Here is a 17,741-nt window from a genome sequence, read left to right as displayed (position 1 = left end):
GACGAGCCCTTGACAGGCAAAGCAGCGATGCGGACACGTTTCCTGCATTAAATCCAGAGGTCACATCTTCCCCGTGGGCACTGCGAGGCCCAGGCAGGCACTAAGGATGTAAAAGGATTGGGCTTTGTCCCTAGGAGGTCCCAAGGGATGGGGGAGCTGGAAAACACCTCCACCACCCTCCCACCCAGCCCTGTTTGCAGCAGCACAATCAGGGCATGTCCCGAGCTGGGGAGGGACCCACAAGGACCGAGCCCGAGTCCCAGGTCCGCCCCAAAACTCAGACCAGAAACCCCGGGGGGTGGGAGCCTGCCCCTGGGTGCAGAACCCGTGGGGAGCTGCCCTTGGGGTCGGCCCCTTTGTGAACCCCCAGGGCTGGAGGAGGAGGAGGAGGAGGAGGAGGAGGAGGAGGAGGGCGGCCTTATCCCTGCCCGGCTCCGCCCGGGGGCCGGCGGCCGCGTCCCCTCAGCCCCGCAGCGCCGCGGCCCGGCGAGGGGAGAACAAAAGGGCGGGCGGGCGGTGAAGGGAGGGAGGGGGGGGAGAGAGATAAAAGGCGCTGCGGGACACCCCCATCGCCGCCACACAGCGCACCCCCAGCCCGCCCCTCAGCCCCGGCCCATGTCCGAGCCCGGCCGCCGCCCGGCATGGCCCGGCCGCCGCTGCCCGCCGCCGCCCTGCTCGCTGCCGCCCTCCTGCACTGCGCCCCCGCAGCGCCCGCCCGCCGCCCGCACAAGGCGGTGAGTTTGGGGGGGGGGCCCTCGGGGCTTTCGGGGGTCCCTAGGGGCTTAGGGGGTCCCTCGGGGGTTGGGGGTCCCGCGGGGGTTGTAGGAAGAGGAGAGCTCGCTGGGGACGGGAGAGAAGTGGGGGGTGAGGAAATTGGGTGCTGGGGCTTTGGGGGGCTCTGGGGCTCTGAGGAGTTTTTTTTTTTTTTGGGGGGGGGGGTTCTGGGGGGCTCTGGGGTTTCTTCTTGCTCCTGCCAGGCACCCGAGCCACGAGCTGTGTCTGTGAGGGACTGGGATGGGGGCAGACGGAGGGCTCCTTGTGCTGGCAGCCGGGTTCTCGCCGTGCCGGAGCGCGGTGACAGCGGGCGGCAGCAGCCGGGGGTTGGCTGGGGTTGGGGGTTTGTTACCAGCTCTGGCATCCGAGCGCTTTCGGACTTGGCTGCTAAAGAGCCTGTGGGCTGGGACCTGGCACAGCTCAGCCTCGGCCCCCAGCGTGCTGGTGGCATTGCCAACAGTGTCACCGTGCCCGGCTGTGCCCCCGAGGAAGGGGAGCCGGGTGCCCCCGCAGCGATGGCAGCGCTCTGCACGCTTGTTTCACCTAGACCGGGCACAGCAAGCGGTGAGCTGGGCGCTGTGTGGGGAGGGCAGGGCTCTGCCGGCGTGCAGCCACCACCGGCTGGTTCGTGCGGGACGTGTGCCGGGCTGGCGGGGTGCCTCACGCTCGGCTGTGTGCACGCCGAGACGCTGCCGCTCCTGGAGGCACCCGCACAGCCTCTGGTGCCAGCCAGGACCCGTGGGGATCCCAGGGGATGGGGAAACCAGCCGTGGGTTTCACACCCTCGGTCTGCTCTGTCTGTGACTCTCATTCTCGTGTCCTCCCGATGTGTGTGCAGCTGCCGACTGCCTGCAGAGGTTGGTTGGGCCCCCCAGTTGGTAGCTGGCTGCCCCGAGCTGGTTTCCTCCTCGCCCTGGGACAGTGCTCTCCATCCCCAGTGCTCATACTTTTGTCTTGGCTGCAGTAACTCCACGTGATGCTCCTACAAATATGTTTTGTTAGGGAACATCTCGTGCCGGTGTGTTTGACCAGCCATGTGGAGCTCCGGGTTGGAACTCGATGTTTCATTCACTCCTTGTGGAGATAGGGCTGCGTTGCTTTGGGGTCTGAAATGGCCAGATGTCTTCCCATCCTTTCATATAGATGTCCTCTCCATCCCAGGTAGATTCCTCTTTGGGTACATGTTCCTTAGCTGGTGTCAAGGCTTCTGAAAGTCATTCTGGTGCCTCCAAGGTACAGCCAGTGGCTGCTCTCACATACAAGTAAGGTGACAGCAACGCACCTTGTCCTCTCCCAGCACCGGAGCCAGAGCACACAGTGTGGAACAGCTGAAGGGGCACTGCGGGGTTGGCAGTAGGCTGAACACGAGTTTCTGGCTCTCACAGAGAGCTCTGCCATTCCATCGCACGTTCTCCTGGCTATGTGCAGTCCCTCTGCACAAGGAGATATTTCCCCGTGGCTAACTGCAACTCTCTTCCTCCCTGTGCACCTTGTGCTCGTGGGTGATGAATGAGAAAGGAGCCAAAGGGCTGAGCAGGGAAGAGACTCGCTCCCAGGAGACAGACGGTGGTGACTTCCTCGAGCTGTGCTAGTAGAAGGGGCGGGCACGGACCACGCTGCCAGCGCCTTGCACCACGAGTGGGGCTGTTAGGTGCTCCAGCACCATGTCACAACAGCGGTAGTTTGGGGACAGAGGGCAAACAAGGGTTAAGATTCATTGTAAGACCCGGCTGCACAGGGCAAACTGCAGAGGAAGCTGTGCTCTTTGTAGCAAACTTCACAGCCCTCCTTCCCTTTTACATTAACACCTAAAGAAAGAGAAAGCTGAGAGCAAAACACAGGCGGTGCCTGGTGTCCACTGCAAAACTCGAGAACAAAAGAGCTGCAGTCCTGGGGCAGTGCACGCGCACTCGCCGAATTCCTGCCTTGCTTCCGTCTCCCCTGGGAAATCCAAGCCAGTCCCCTCGCTGGGAAGCTCCCTCTCGGTGGAGAAGCGGTGGCACCTCCCCAGCTGCCAGCATCCTCGCTCGGAGCCGGTCCCTGTGGCTGTCCCCCTGCAGCCCGCGGATCCCCGGGGTGCCCTGTGCTGCCCTCCCTACAGGCGCCGGGGGGGAGCGAGGCGGTGAGGCAGCTCCTGCAGGAAGGGTTTGATTTGCACTGTTTGGTTTGGCTATTTAAATACCGCAGTGAGCGTTGGGGTAATTTTAGGCATGTTTATCCTCTGCTCTGGGAGAGACTCAAGACACATGTAAGCAGTTATTCTCCAGCGGGCTTGTTGTGTTTGTGCGTTCACATGCAACACACGCACACCCTGCGGTGTGGCAGACTCGGGCGGGCTGGAAAGGGAGAAAAGGGCAAGAGGAGAGGAGCACTTGGGAGAGGAGCAGACCCCCGTGCACTTTACTCGCTCCCCTGGGCACATCCTGCCTGGTTGCATAGCTCAGGGGGTTTGCAGAAGCAGGGTGCAGGTGTAGGTCTGTTGTTTAGAAAGGGTCTTCTGTGGCAAAACTGTCCTGCAGTGACTTCTCACACCAGAGACGCTCGTTCATGGCAATCCCAAGTATGGCAGACGGGTAACTGGAGGGTTCCTGGGTGTTCTTATGCTGTGCTGTGCCACAAGTGGAAGCACTGCTGGATCTGCTTCTCGCTGCTCTCCTCACAGTGGGATTTAAGCAGCGGAGCCGTCGTCATCTCACAAGTGGCTCTGAAAATTAGCAGAGGGGAAAAACCCACCAGATATCTTCAGCAGATTTGGCAGGGAGACAGTGTTTGTGGGTTTGGAGGTTTCCCAGCCTGCACACTCGAGCAGGACGCGCTCCCTGAGGGCAGAACATCTCCCATAGCTCGGGAGAGGGCTGCACCGTGCCCGGCAGCTGTACCGTGGGAGATGTCCTGGCTGCTGTCCTTGGGCTGAGCACCAGTAGCTCGTTGCTCACCTTAACCTGGATGTAAAAGCACAATGAACAAAATCTCAACCCCGTTCCTCCTCTGGCTGCAGTGTGCCGCATCCCAGAGCGGTTTCTTGGTTCCAGGGGTATTTCTAGGTCATCAGCCTAAGGGCTCCCGGGACCTTTTGCTGTCCTGGCATCCTGGGGCTTGTTTCCTTGTAAGTACTGCTGTTTCTGGCAAACTGTTGCTTGGGTGACACCAGCAGTGTGGTCGTGGTGTTATTGATGGACTAGACTCACAAACTGTCACGTAATTAAAGTGTCTGATAATAAAAATAGTCCCGCAGTGTTTATTCATTTGCTTTCTCTTGTTACACTGGAGCCCGGGCCTTTTCATTGTGACTGTGGCCATAAACATTTGCAGTCCATAATGTTTCATGTTCCACGTTGCTTAGGAAAAATAAACATTTTCCCTTTTTCGTTGCCAACAACAACTATCACCAAATCATCCAGAAACAAACCGTCAGGCCCCGGGAGGTGATGCCTGGTGGTGCCACGGGGAACGGGAGCGAGCACAGGGGAGCCTCCAGCTGCGTGCACGAGGCCAGGCACTGCAGCACCTCCCTTTTGGCCAAGGTTTGGCCTCACCCTTTGTGTTCCCTCTGCTCAGCAGCAGCACGGGGCTGCAGCCCAGCACGGAGGAGCCAGTCCTGCTACAGATGTATTCATGCAAGTAAAGGATTCCCAGTTAGAGGCATGGGGAGACCACCTCGTTCTGGGGCAGGATCAATAACCCTGGTGGCTTTGCCTATGCGTTATTTCCAGTGAGTTGTCATAGTCTGCACTAACACTGCTTCTTGACCAGGAGCTGACCAGACCACAAAAGAAACTGTCTTTGCCGTGAGCTTTCAGCTGTGGCGTTCACACCTTTGCAGACATCCGGAGTGGAGTGGCTCCAGCTTTACCATTTATTAGCAGCTGTAGCTACGCTTTCAAATCCAACCCCTGCAAATCCATGCTGGGCTGGGAGGCAGGCTGGCCAAAATACTCTGGGCACGAGGAAACCAGTGCTGAGGTCAGGCAAGAACATTGCTGCAGGCTGCTCAGGGGGTGCAGGGCCACCCGACAGCGGTCAGCAGCAGGGTGCTGGAACTGTCCCGCATGAGAAAACCTCTTTGTTCTCCTTCCCCACGCACTGAGCTACAGGACGGAGTGCTCCAAGGTGCAGACTCAGAGGTAGGAGGAGGATAATCCTGCTAGCCAAAGGGGCAGCAGGGACCAGGGCCTTGCCAAACAGCCTGAGTAACAGGAGAGCGCAGGGAGAAATGGAAAGGCAGCAGCAGAAGGGGCAGGGAGGTGGGGAGAAAACCCATCAGCTCGTCTCCCAGCAGAAGAGGAAACAGCCCCCAGCGACAGGGGAAGTATCCGAGACTGCTGGGATTCGTGCTGCAACTTGCCCAGTCCCCCCGATGTGACGGGAGGGGGGCTCCTTTCATGTCCCTGCTGCAGGAGCAGGCAGGAGCCCAGTCGGGGAGGTGATGAGCTGCACGACAGAAGGCAAGTTTACATCCAGGGCAGGCAGCAGGGGATGGACCCAAGCCTGTCAGCATCAGGCAGCAGTCTCGCTCTGGAGTTTTTTATATACCCATTTAAGCTGTGCTGCTCCAGCTGCTTCTCCTGGGAGGCTCTGGGGGGCGAGTGCTGCCCAACACACTGAGGTTAAAGATGCTCCTGGCTCCTCGGGATGGCTGGGACACTTCCTGGGAAGCTTGGCTGGTGTTCATCTGGCCCCGGCAGAGCCCGAGTGATGTCTGTTGTGTCACAGCACTCGAGGGCTGATACAGCTGGAAGGAACCGAGTGGGCAGTCTGCACCTCCACAGTGGTTTCTGCTCTCCCGTGGGATCTGTCCTTTCCCTCCTGTTCCCCATCAGCCTTTTGGTCACAAGGCTGCTAGGAAGAGGCGCTTTCTTTGCGCAGCCCTCTTTGCCCACAGCTTTGTTCTTCTGCTGTCCTCACTGCCTTCTTCCCTTGGTTTCGGGCCTGGCAGCCCCCCAGTGCTTTTGTTGTGCAGACCTCTTGCTGCTCAGTCTCTGTTGCCAAGCCCTGGCCCCTTCCCCTGGCTGCAGGCTGCCTCTTGGTGCTCAGCAGCCATCCCTGGCTCTGGGCTGTCCCGTGAAAGGGGTGCAAGTGGCTGCACACAGCCTGAGCTGCAGGCTCAGAGGCAGGCCCGTGCATGGGAGGGTTTTGGGGGGCCGGGGGCAGGCTCCCTCCCCTGCAGCCCTCAGCTCCCCCCGGCTGGAGGAGGGGGATTGGGAGATTGCTGGAGGGTGAGGCAGGCTCTCCTCCTGTCTGGTTTCCCATCTTCCCTGCAGGCGTTGTCCCAGTGCTCTGATCCAGCTCTGCACTCTGAGTGCCTTCCCTGGCTTGCAGGGCCCTCCCTTTACTTCTGGTCTCCGGTAATCCTTTCCCCTCCCGGGCTGGATTGGCGGAAGTGGGGGTGCCCTGATGGTTACCCAGCACCTTCCTCAGCCCCCCTCAACAGGTTTGTCCCTCCTTCAGCAGCAGCACAGCCCTAAGCAAACCCCCAGGCATACAGCCAGGGCATGCCATGGCCTGGGAGAACAAAGCAGGAGCTCCCCGAAATTCCCACCCGTCCCACAGAGGGGTGGCTGCCGCGCTCGGTGGGAAGGATGCAGCCCCAAGCGAGAGGATGTCTTATCGAAGCCCTGGGAAGTGACTGCAGCGAGGTGTGTCCCGACAAGGAGGCCGAAATCTCCAGCCTGACACGTCTCCTGAGCATTGTTTGGCGAGTGCTTTCTGCCCGTAACATTTCCCCTTGCCGGCTGCGCCCGCAGTGGCATTTTCCAGCCCTTTCCTGCCATCGCATTAGTGTCGGTGCGGTGACGGCAGAGAGCGACTCGCTGCCCTGCCTCTGTTTGTCTGGGGGCGAGGGGGCAGCAGGGCAGGTCTGACCTCCTGCCTCCGGACAGGGCACCTGCAGCTTCCCCTCCCCGGCCTGGTGACGTAAAATGGCTTTTTTTGCACTTGTTAGTGGAGCAGCTCCTGGTGTGTCAAAGTGCAGAGGGACACCAGGATGGGGGCAGCGCAAGGTGGCAGGTGCTGAGCCGCAGGCTGGCTGCAGGGGAGGACAAAGCAGAGGACAAAGCTGGAGTGGTTATGGATGTACCACGGGCAGGACACCTGAGCTGCACCTCCTGCCACCTCCCCGGCTCCTGTACCCATCTGAGCATCGCTCCGAGGCACGGGGCTGGGGCCCAGTGGCGGAATTAATGCCGAGGGCTTCACACTTCATTTCTGCCCGCATGAATGGGCTCATTGTAGGGGAGCAGAGCGCCGGCAGCACGCCGATTACACGGCACCGGGGCAGCGCTGGCGTCCCGCCAGCCCGCCCCCGTGTCCCCAGCTGAGCAGAAGGAGAGCTGGGCTGCGAGAAGGCAGCGCGCTGCGGGGGGACGAGGGGACCCCGAAACCCTGCCCAAGCCCTGTGGCACGGAGCCTGCCTGAGCAGAGCTGTGTCACTGCTGCACCTCGAGCCCTGTGGGTGCTCAGTTTGCTCTTTAAATTTGACTACACAAAAAAAAATAATCAGCATTTGGACCTGGGGCCGGCGCGGTGTGGATATGCAGGGACCAAGCACCCCCCGACCTGTCAGCCTCACAGCAGGTTGGAGATTAACCTGGGGTTGTGTGTCGAGGTGGCTCTGTGCCCCATAATCCTACTGTTAGGTGAGAAACCAATGGAAGTCAGCTCATTAGCACTAATTAATGCTGCCAAGAGGATAAACACTTTTCTAATTAAGTGCAGGAGAGCGAAGGTGACCTTATCGCCCAAGCAGTGCCACAGGCACAGTGAGGCAAGGGGAGGTGGGAGAGTTGGTGACCTCAGGCGGTGACGGGAGCAGGAGGGACAGTCACTGCTGCTCTGTGCGGGCTCGGAGTCACCCCGGAGCCGTGTGTCCTGCTTTTCCTCCAGCCTGTGCTGTCCCCAAGCCGTGCTCACCATGCCAGGACACCACAGCGGGGAGAACAGGGAGCACAACTGTTGGACTAAAGCCTTCCTCCCATTCACATCACCCCTGCCAGGCCCAGGGGGGAATGCAGGCTAAAGGGATGTGGGGCAGAGGGGGAGAACTGACTCCCTAGCGAGTTGGTTCGTTGTTGGAGGGTCTGGTTCTCATCCACAGTTTGCAGAAGCATTTCCTGCAGGCCAGCAGCCAAGGAAAAGCTGGACAAAAATAGGCCGATGCTTAGGGGGTGCCGTGGCACCAGGCTGCTCCCAGGTGTGACCAGGGAATGAACGGGGGATATTTGTAGGGAGCAGGACATGCCCTAGCAGCAGGGGAACAGCCAAGGGAGAGGTGGAACTCACCAGTGCAGGGCTGCTGTGGGCAGCATCCACCACTGCGTCGCGACCTCTCTTCCCAGTCCCGAGTCACGGCTTTGCTTTTCTCCTCTAGGACGCGGCTCGAAAACATCACCCCTGGAAGGAGCAGAGTCCCTGGCTGCTGCTGAACGCCCTGGGGACCGGCGTGCCCACCAAGGGCTTCCCCATGGGGGCGGGTGAGCAGGCGGCTCGCTGGAACCCGCCCCGCTGCGGCGTGCCCGACCTGCCCGCGCTGCCCGACGGCCAGAACGGGCGCAACCGGCAGAAGAGATTCGTCCTCTCGGGGGGGCGCTGGGACAAGACCGACCTCACCTACAAGTAAGGAAGATGTGAAACGGGAGTGAGGACGGCCTGCTGCTCCCTCCCCAAACCCCTCCAGCTCGTGTTTGCTGCCTGCAGCTCTCACAGGGCTGCCCTCACCCGGGTACAGGCAGCCAGGCAGGGCAGCCACGCACCAAGAGCCACCAGCGGGCTCGTACCCAGCGCCTCCCCGTCCCCTCACACACGTTCCCCTAAATGCAGCTGCTCACCCACCCCTGTCCAAACATTTGTGCAGCCCCAGCATCATCCCCCGCACGTGCGTTCGCTTCCCAACACCAAACCCCACCTCACGCCGAGCGCAGCCTCCGCCACCAGCCCGCTCCTGCTGTGCTTTTGTCCCCCCCTCCCCACCCCCAGCCACCTCTCCGAGGGATCAGCTCACAGTTTATTTTAAAAAGCCCCTTTCATGCTGCTGTTATTGATGTTCCCGTAAACAGGACTTCAGGGTAAAGTTTTGCCCAAATCAGCCCACACCTTCTCAATCGCAGATCTGCTGAGCAGGCTCCAGGGAGGGTTGTGCTTCCTGCCCAGCTGCCCACAGGGGCACAAGTGAAGGCGTGAGCACACCCGTATGGACGCTGACAGGGTGCACATCGTGCTGTGTTTAATTGAGTGCAGGAGACTCTGTTCCTCATGCTGTGAGGAGGCTACAGATAACAGAAAGGCTTCTTCCTTTTTTTTTTCTTTGGTCAAGAGTGTTAGAGAAAGGAACACAGCTGAGATGAACGCACACCAGCACTGTTAATGGAAGGGAGAGAAGGCTCCCCCTGCGACAGGCCTGACACGGTTATGTTGTAGGGGGGCAGAAGAGGCAGCAGCTGCTCTGAGCAAGCCCAGGGTTCCAGGGGCAAAAAGTGCAGAGGCTGGGGAGCTGCCATCCCGTCCCACCACTGCCAGGCACCTCTGTGGGGGTGGACACACAGGACAGAGCTGGAAAACGCTGCAGCCCTTCGCTCTGAAAAAACACAGCTCTGCAAAGCTCTGCAGGGAGCTCACCTCTGGGCTCACAGCCTGAGGGTTTTGGCACTGGTGGGGTCTGTTGCTTGGAAGAGGGTGTCAGAGCAGCACCTCTGTGGATTGGAGGTGCTGTGGTGCTGCAGAGAGGAGGGAGTGGCAGCCCTAATGCCACTGACCCTACAGATAGTGTCTTCGTGACAGCAGCATCCACGGGACAGTGGCTGATGCTCTCTTCACCTGATGTCTGTTGCCTTTCAGAATTATCAGGTTCCCGTGGCAACTTGTAAAAGCCAAGGTGAGAAGGACCATCGAGGAAGCACTGAAAGTCTGGAGCGACGTGACGCCACTGACCTTCACCGAGGTGCAGGAGGGCCGGGCTGACATCGTCATCGATTTCACGAGGTGAGCGCGGTGGGCAGCCGGAGCAGCACCCTGTGCGAGACCCCAGGCTGCAGCGGGGGTGCAGAGCTGCCAGCACCCAGCACAGGCACTGGAGCGCTCACATTTCTGCCTCCAGACGCGGGGATGTTTTCGTTTGCTGTCAGATGTGGGCTGCTTGGTGTGAGCGCAGCTGTTCCGTGCTGGCTGTGCACAGCACCGTCACCGATCCTTCATTAATTTTCCGGGTACATTTACGTTCCTCTGCCCACAGGCTGTTTTCCCAAGTGTTTGTTTTGACGTTACATCTTCAGGTCCTCCATCCTGTCCCTTGACTGAAAACGTAACTGTCTGCCCGAAGACAAATATAGCTCCTTGGTTAAACGAACCTTGGCTCTTGGCCTGAAATTCGCTTTTGGCAAACGACGCACGGGGGCAAAGACTTCCCTCTGCTGCCTGTTTGCACAAAACTAGTGACAGCGGTGGAGGCTGTCCAAGCAGTGATGTGATTCGTGTTCTGTGTATCTGCCTGTGCCTCCCTCCGCTCTCTGAAGTGGCCACATCTCTCGTGGGTTTCCTTCATGTGTCACCAGTGGGCTTGGCTTGAGCGAGGACCCAAGGGTTTGGCTGGGTTCTTCGCATCCCCCCGCCACTCAGCTGCCTCAGCTTGATCTCGGTTCTGGCAGCCACCTCCTTAATTCTTCAGGCTCCATCCTCAGCTTGGTGCTGAAAGCCGAGCAGGGGGGAGGAGAGAAACATCCTGAGAAACCCATTCAAAATTCCCCAGGGCTTGGTGCGACCGGGCTCTGCCTCCTCAGTGCCCCGACACAGAACCCGGTCTGCAACCCAGAGGGCTCCTGGTGGATGGCAGTGAGGGCTGGTGAGAGCTGCTGTCCCTTTGCAGCCGCTCCCCGCCTCTGGCCGTGCACCCGAGCTCCACGGCCGTTTGCCTGAGCTGTGCTTTCCCCCCAGGTACTGGCACGGAGACAACTTGCCCTTCGACGGGCCCGGCGGGATCCTGGCGCACGCGTTCTTCCCCAAGACGCACCGGGAGGGGGATGTCCACTTCGACTACGACGAGACCTGGACGATTGGGAACAACCTGGGTACGGCACGGCTTTAGGGGAGCCCTAGGGGCTCCAGGATGCCTGTCAGCACACCTAGAAGTGATTTAATTGTGCTGTGAGCAGGGCCCCTGTGAAACTGAGAGGCAGCCACCCTTTTTGCGGTGGATATTGTCACCTCCCACCACGTACAAGCCTGCTGGCAGGTAGCGTTCGGGTCTTTTCTCATCACCTTCCAGCCACATCAAAGCCCGAGCCCAGCAGGACGCTGTGGTCCCGGTGAGGACAGCGGCTCCAGCAGCGGGTGACATGCCAGCTGACACAAAAACAGCGCCGTCCTCCAGAGGACAGCATAGCAGCCAGTCCTGCCTGCCCACAGAGTAATTTCTCTTTGAACAAGTCCATAAAGGGAAGCCACCCAGGCTCCAGCTCTGTCCCCGTGGCCTGGGAATGTTCTGACCATGAACAACACCACAGCAAGTCAAGACTTTTTTTTTTTTACTTTTTTTTTTTTTTTTGCTAATAATAGATCCACGCTGGTAGCTCCCTGCTCGGGAACTCGGGGCCTGGCGTCAGGACCCGTGCTATACCGCAGGGCTGCCTGGGGCCTGCTGGAGCAGTGCCCAGAGCATCCATTTCCGCAAGACCCACCAAAATTAGTGCAGGGACAAAGAAACAATCACAAAGCCCGAGTTCAACCTCTGCCTCCCTGGGGTTTCCCAAACATTTTGTCAGTGTTCAGGGCTCAGATGGGTGCCCCAAGTCAGCAGGTTGGCTCTGGGGGGGGGGTCAGGACCCTCACATATCCTATTTGGTCCATGCTGCCCCGAAACAAGGACGACAGAGCACCAGGTCTTGCTGCAGAAGCCCTTCTGCTACCTAGGGGTGGGTGGGCCCTGCCCCTTTGCAGCCTCTGTCGGGGCTGCCTGTGTTGTTGAAGAATTTCCTCCATTCTCCCACAGACAGTGTTGGAGGCAAACCAGGAACTGTCAGAAGAGATGCCAGTTCCCATCAGAATCCAGCCCTGTTCCGTGGCCTTTTTCCCTCTGTGCCTTCCATAAATAAATGTTGTAGGAGCTCGTTGCAGCTAATTGCCATTTGATATGCCGAAAAGAGCTTTACGATATAAACATGGTTTAATCCTTGCCTGAGCTCTCGGAGATGGGGAAATCCTTAGCCTCCTGATACAGACGGGAGAGCAGAGCTACGAGGAGGGGAAGGTGTGCCCTGGGGGCAGCCCGGAGCCGTGCGGGAGGCAGAAGCCCACGCCGAGGACCTTCTGTGAGGGACGGTGATGCTCCCAGCACAGCTCCTGCGGGCGTGCTGTCGTTCACCTCCCCCGGCGCATCTGACAGTGGTGCAGCAGATCTGCCAACACTGGAAAGCATCAAGCAAGGAGCCTGCCAAGCTAAACAGAAATGTCTGAAAGTTTGTAATTAATCACTGACACAGAGATCCCGCTTTCTCAGCTGCCTTAGATGTGTCGATTTAATTGTGTCAGTGCTGCAAAAATCCACGGCTTCAACACGAAGCTGACCTGCAGCCTTCCCAGGCGTCCTCCCAGCTGCACCCCCGGTGCCCTGCTCCCCTGGGCCAGCAGGGAAATCCCTCTTGGAGCAGTGAGACCAGCTGACTCACGGCCCTGCCTTTCCCATCACTTGGGCTGCAGCTCGGAGGATTTCTGGCTGTGAACGAATGCGCTGGGACTTGTCAACAAACAGTCTCTGCTCACAAGCCCAATGCCTCTCTTACAACTTTCTGTACAATTTATCTGCTTCAAAAAGGATCCATTGGAAATAACACCTGCCAGCCAACTGACATGTTTTCGCAGACTGAAATCTGCTTTTCCTCCCCCTCCTTTTGTAGCTGCTGTTAAGTCGTATTCCTAAAGTACAACCTCCCTTACCTCCAGCAAAGAAGGGCCAGGCCTTGGCACTGCAGGGATTTTGATGTGCTGGTTTTTAAATGTCACCTTCTTGTCACAGCCAAGCAATAAGTGAGCTCCCTCTGCTGCCTGTGTGGCTGTAATCCCGCAGGGTTCCCCACTGACACCGCCAGCTGCCACAGCGGACACAGACACGATCTAAACACAACCTGGTGTGTTACAGCCTTAGACAAGCACCACTGCAAGCCTGGGTGGACAAAAATCAGCCTTCCCACCCCACCAGCTGCTTGTATGGGCCAGATTCCTTTTCTCTGCTAAATTCTCCTGTCCAAAAGCACATGGAAAACATTTTCTTTCCTGATAGCTAAGGAGTGCAGAAGCCCCCGGAGACAGTTACAAATTACCAACATGCCCAGGCTAATACCTGAGTGTCTGAGTTCCCTTGCAGTGCTCCAGAATTAGTGGATCCCTTTAATTATGCCCTTTGATTCCTTAAAAATACAAATAAGATGTAGAGCTACATGTGAAAATGCCCGAACAACCCGTGAGCCCAGTAGCCAAGGCAGATTTCTCTCACCACACGTTAGACTCCCGCAGCATGCTTCTGCATCGCCGGGAGCTGTCGAGTAGCAGGAATGAGCCTCAGGGGCAGGCACCCCCTCTGCGGGCACAGCTCGCCCACCTCCCTCAGCTAGGCAAAAGCATCTCCTGTCTCCCCTTTGCAGGCACTGACCTCCTCCAGGTGGCTGCCCACGAGTTCGGCCACGTGCTGGGCTTGCAGCACACGGCTGTCTCCAAGTCTCTGATGTCCCCGTTCTACATCTTCCGCTACCCGCTGAGCCTGAGCGAGGACGACAAGCAAGGCATCCAGTACCTCTACGGGAAACCCAAGCTGGATCCCGAGCCAACCCCGACGCAGCCAGCAGAGCTGCCCCAGCCAGACCTTGAAACGAACGAGATCACCAACGTGGAGGTGAGTGAACTCTGCCTCCTCTAACACCGCGGCTTGCTCCCAGCTGCTGGGACTGCCTTCCCCAGGAGGGATGTCCCATCAGATGAGCCCAGGGTGGGCGAGGGGGGCTCCCGTGGGTGCCAGCCGCTGACCAGGCCGTGCTTTGGCAGTCTGTGCAGCCCGACGCCTGCGACACGGCTTTCGACGCCGCGGCCACCATCCGGGGCGAGCTGTTCTTCTTCACGTCCCGCTATGTGTGGCGGCTCCGAGCTGGAAAGCTGCAGGCCGGCTACCCAGCTCTGGCCTCTCGTCACTGGCAGGGGATCCCGAGCTCTGTGGATGCCACCTTCGAGGACCCCCTGGGCAATATCTGGTTTTTCCAAGGTAAGAGCTGGACTGGGATTAGACGGCTCAGAAGTGCGTCTTCTTTACTGAGGGGTATTCAGGACCCAACAAGTCCCTGAGAAGAGAAACCTTCCAGACATCCTCAGTAAATCAGTGATCCTGGCTGTTTGTTCCTTTCTCTGTTTAGTTCAAACTTTTTAGCAGATATTGAGGGGGAAAGGGAGAAGGAAGGGTTGCTTTTAGTTTAGACACAGCCCAAGTATCCCATTCTCCTCCTCTGAAACACAAATGTTTGTTTTGAGCTTCTGCCCTGGCAATGCTGCTGGCAGAAGAGGAGGAAAGAAACACTTGCTTCATCTTCCTTGGGGATGGAAACAGGAGGAAAAAAAGAAAAGTCTTCCCTGCAACAGAGCCCTCAGCAAGATAAGTGGAGGCCACTGTGCTTCCAGCAGCCCCAGTTGAGGGAAGGTGGGAATGGGAGCAAGCACCACTATTAGACACTCTAAAACCTCCCAGCAGCTGTCCTGGTTGCAGAGCTCCTCTAGTACCCCAAGACTGAGTGAGCCCACATCCAGGCAGCCTCCAGCCACTGCAGGGATTAAAAACCAGTCACCCACGGTGGGGCCAGACCTCCTCGTGGCCACCTTTGGAGTTCAAGACCTGCAACAACCCCTGTTTCAGCTCCACTGTTTTCTCTAGTGCTCTTTCCAAGCATGAAAGTAACAGCAGGGATGCAGAATGTAGCTACCCAGCTGCCCTGGGTGTGCGTACCCTGTCTGCACACCGTGAGACGAGCACCAAAAAGCACCGAGCGGCTCTGCAGGCAGTGTTTCTGCATAACCAGGTTGCTCAGCACCTCACCTGCAGACGAGGGTTTACAGTGTGAAAATTGGCAGGCTCCCACCGTGAGCTAAAATGAGATAAGGGGAAAGTATTACACGCCGTAGGGTAATTAGAGACTCCCGTTTTAATCTAAACTGGAAATATGCTCCCAGTCTGCTTCAGCTTGGCAACTTCTTCCTGGTTTCTGTAGCTTCCTTCTTTACACTGCATGCCCCCCTTGTGCCCGTGCATGCCCAGGTACGATCCCCAAGAGCTGAGCTGGCAGGGTAGGGGCTGGTCCCTGCGCTCTGTCCCACACAGAAATGTGGCACACAAGGAACGTGTCCCCCTCAGTCAGGCCATGACCCATTTTGCTTCTCTGCCCCGACTTGGCAGCCCCAGGCTTCACCACAGAGGCGTTGCAGGAATCAGCCTTTGCCCTGTCAAACTCCACAGCTTTGTACATTTCTTTATCCAGCAACGGGTTCTGTTCTTCCTTCAGCATGACCAGAGCAAACTCAAAGGCCAGGGCTGATTCATCTGCCCAAAGGACTGCAGCCAGTCCCATCGGAGTGGAGCAGCCGGAGAGAAACATCCTTCTGCACGCACACAGGGCTCTCCAACACCTCTGAGCCTCTGAGAAGCCAGGCAGGGCAGCCGGGCAGCTTATAAGGAAAGCCAAATCTTTCATTATAACGTCCACAAATACAGACAAGGCAGCTGCTAAAAGAGCCCTCCTCATCCCAGCATTGACAGCTCTGGGTCGGACTGAGGGGGAAATTCAACCCCTTGCCCTCCTGGCACTGTGGGCACTGTCAGCAACAGCGCGCCTCTCACCGACAGCTCTCCCTGGGAGCTCTGCCAGGGCACCAGCTCCACGTCTGCAATTCACTGCCAAATTAGCTGACATCAAAGAGCTTCTGAACCTGTCTCTCCCCTTTTCTGCCTCCTCACCAGATTCTCAGTACTGGATTTACGACGGCGAGAGGCGTGTCTCCGGTCCCACCCCGATCGTGGAGCTGGGCCTCCCTGCTTCCCCCGTGCAGGCAGCTCTGGTCTGGGGGGCTGAGAAGAACAAGATCTACATCTTCAGCGGAGGCAACTACTGGCGCTTCAACCCTCACACCCGCCAGGTGGACAACATCTACCCACGGACCATGGCCGACTGGCGCGGGGTCCCTCAGGAGATCGATGCTGCTTTTCAGGATGAGTTTGGTCAGTGCCAGCAGGGACAGGGCCTGCTCCGGGGTGGGCACTCGGCCTGATGCCACCTCCCAGCTTGAACATGGAGACAGTCAGTAGTTGTGGACACCTCCCAGCCTAGCACACGCCATGTAGTGCACAGAGAGCAAGGCAGCTCCCTCCAGTAGGCAGGGAACTGAAGCTTTTCATGAAAGTGAGAAGCTTTGTAATTATGAATTGGAACAATCAACAGTTAAGCACCTGATAGAAAAAAGTCAAACTTCTGACAAAGAAACAGAGTCCCACTTTGCTGTTACTGCTCCCAACACAGGCAGTGATGGGAGGACAGCAGAAACTCTGCCCACAGTTCAGCCGAGGCAGCTGTGCTGAATGAGCAGGCTGCTTTCAGTGTCACCATCCCCCAGACATGCCCCACGCTGCATGCAGCTGCGGTGCTGCAGAAATACCTGCGACAGGCGGGCGCTGGGGACGACGGGTGCAGCGACTCCCTCTCTGCTCCCTCTGGGCGTGGAGTGGCTCCGCAGTGCTTCCAGAGCCTGCATCCCAGAGCGGTTTCCTCCAAGCAGGATGTTCTGCAGCAGTTCTTCACAACCTCCCTGCCACAGGCCCTGATGGGGTCCTAGGCACCTTCTGCTCTGGTAAGGCCAGGCCGCTGCATAGGTACAGTATATTTGAACCACTAGATATATAAAATAAACTCCATCCTGTTTACTGTCCTGTCAGCACTGAAACAGTGTGAAAGAGCAGTGTAAGCCCAAATCTGGATTCAGGTGAAATTAATCTAGCAGTGTTTCCTGCATCCTCCAGGCTCTCTTTTGGTATTAAAAATCCTCTGGGAAGTCAAAAAGACAAAATGCTAGGAAAGAGCTGAGCTGTGCCAACCCTGTCTTTCCTGACCCTTCCTCTCTCACCCCAGGTTTTGCCTATTTCCTGAGAGGCCGAGACTACTGGAAGTTCGATCCCGTCCAGGTGAAGGTGCTGGAGGGCTACCCGCGCCCCATCAGCCAGGACTTCTTCAGCTGCACCCCCTCCTCCAACTCCTTCAGATGAGGGGGGTGCTTGCAGCCCCCCATTTCCCTTCCATCACCCCAACCTCCTGCAGCCACGCAGAGGGCTCCCTCTGCCATTCCTGGCTTCCTCGCAGGCCCAGTGTCTGACACAGCGGGTGTCCGCCACAGCAAGCGGCAAAGTTTGCCCCTCTCCTCTTCCAGCAGCCCCAGCTTCAGTTGCTATCCATACAAAAGCGTCCGCCGTGTTCTTCACAGACAAGAGCCCTAAACCCTTAACGGGACCAGGCTCTTCCAGCAATAGCATCCCACAAGCCATCAAGCCGGCCTGGAAAGGGATCACACTCTCCTATTAACCCGGACCCCACCACGCAGAGCTGCCTTGATGGCATTTCCTATGTTTACGTAGGGCAGCCCTTAGGCTGCTCCAGGCTCAGAGGACACCTTCTGCTGAGGCAGCGTCCCCAGCGTGAGCCGGGGAGCCGTGAGGACACCGAGTGCCCGTGGAGGAGCTCGGGCAGCTCTGGGGGCTGTGGGGGGCCCCCACGAGCTCCCCATGAACCTGGGTGCGGACCACGCGTGGCGCCGGGTCCCAGCGCTGGTCGCTGCCCTGGCGCTCACGCAGGCAGAGCAAAGGCGGCAGCAGCGGGCCGCGGGTGTAAATGTTTGTACGACGTGTATAAACCCTGCGATATATACTGTGTATATATTTATGTACCAATAAACCGCCTCTTTTCTAC

General features: G+C 58.2%; 1 protein-coding gene across 1 annotated transcript; it reads left to right on the top strand.

Annotated features, from left to right (window-relative positions):
* Window positions 1–497: 497 nt before the first annotated feature.
* On the top strand, window positions 498–17,740 carry MMP11 (matrix metallopeptidase 11). The gene is made up of 8 exons (XM_068654370.1): window positions 498–734; window positions 8,141–8,385; window positions 9,604–9,747; window positions 10,696–10,829; window positions 13,398–13,645; window positions 13,795–14,008; window positions 15,749–16,006; window positions 16,911–17,740. Exons 1-8 carry the CDS (start codon window positions 642–644, stop codon window positions 17,042–17,044), a joined length of 1,470 nt encoding a protein of 489 aa, XP_068510471.1. The 5' UTR covers window positions 498–641; the 3' UTR covers window positions 17,045–17,740.
* Window position 17,741: the final 1 nt, after the last annotated feature.

Source organism: Anas acuta, chromosome 17 (assembly GCF_963932015.1).
Source record: "Anas acuta chromosome 17, bAnaAcu1.1, whole genome shotgun sequence".
Taxonomy (NCBI): domain Eukaryota; kingdom Metazoa; phylum Chordata; class Aves; order Anseriformes; family Anatidae; genus Anas; species Anas acuta.
This window is presented reverse-complemented; position numbering and strand designations above follow the sequence as displayed.

What these genes read in the sequence shown, in the direction of transcription:
- MMP11 (XM_068654370.1), top strand. Translation starts at nt 642, where the DNA reads ATGGCCCGGCCGCCGCTGCCCGCCGCCGCCCTGCTCGCTGCCGCCCTC. An exon ending in AAGACCGACCTCACCTACAA is followed by an intron (nt 8,386 to 9,603) that starts GTAAGGAAGATG and finishes GTTGCCTTTCAG; the next exon opens with AATTATCAGGTTCCCGTGGC. An exon ending in CAATATCTGGTTTTTCCAAG is followed by an intron (nt 14,009 to 15,748) that starts GTAAGAGCTGGA and finishes CCTCCTCACCAG; the next exon opens with ATTCTCAGTACTGGATTTAC.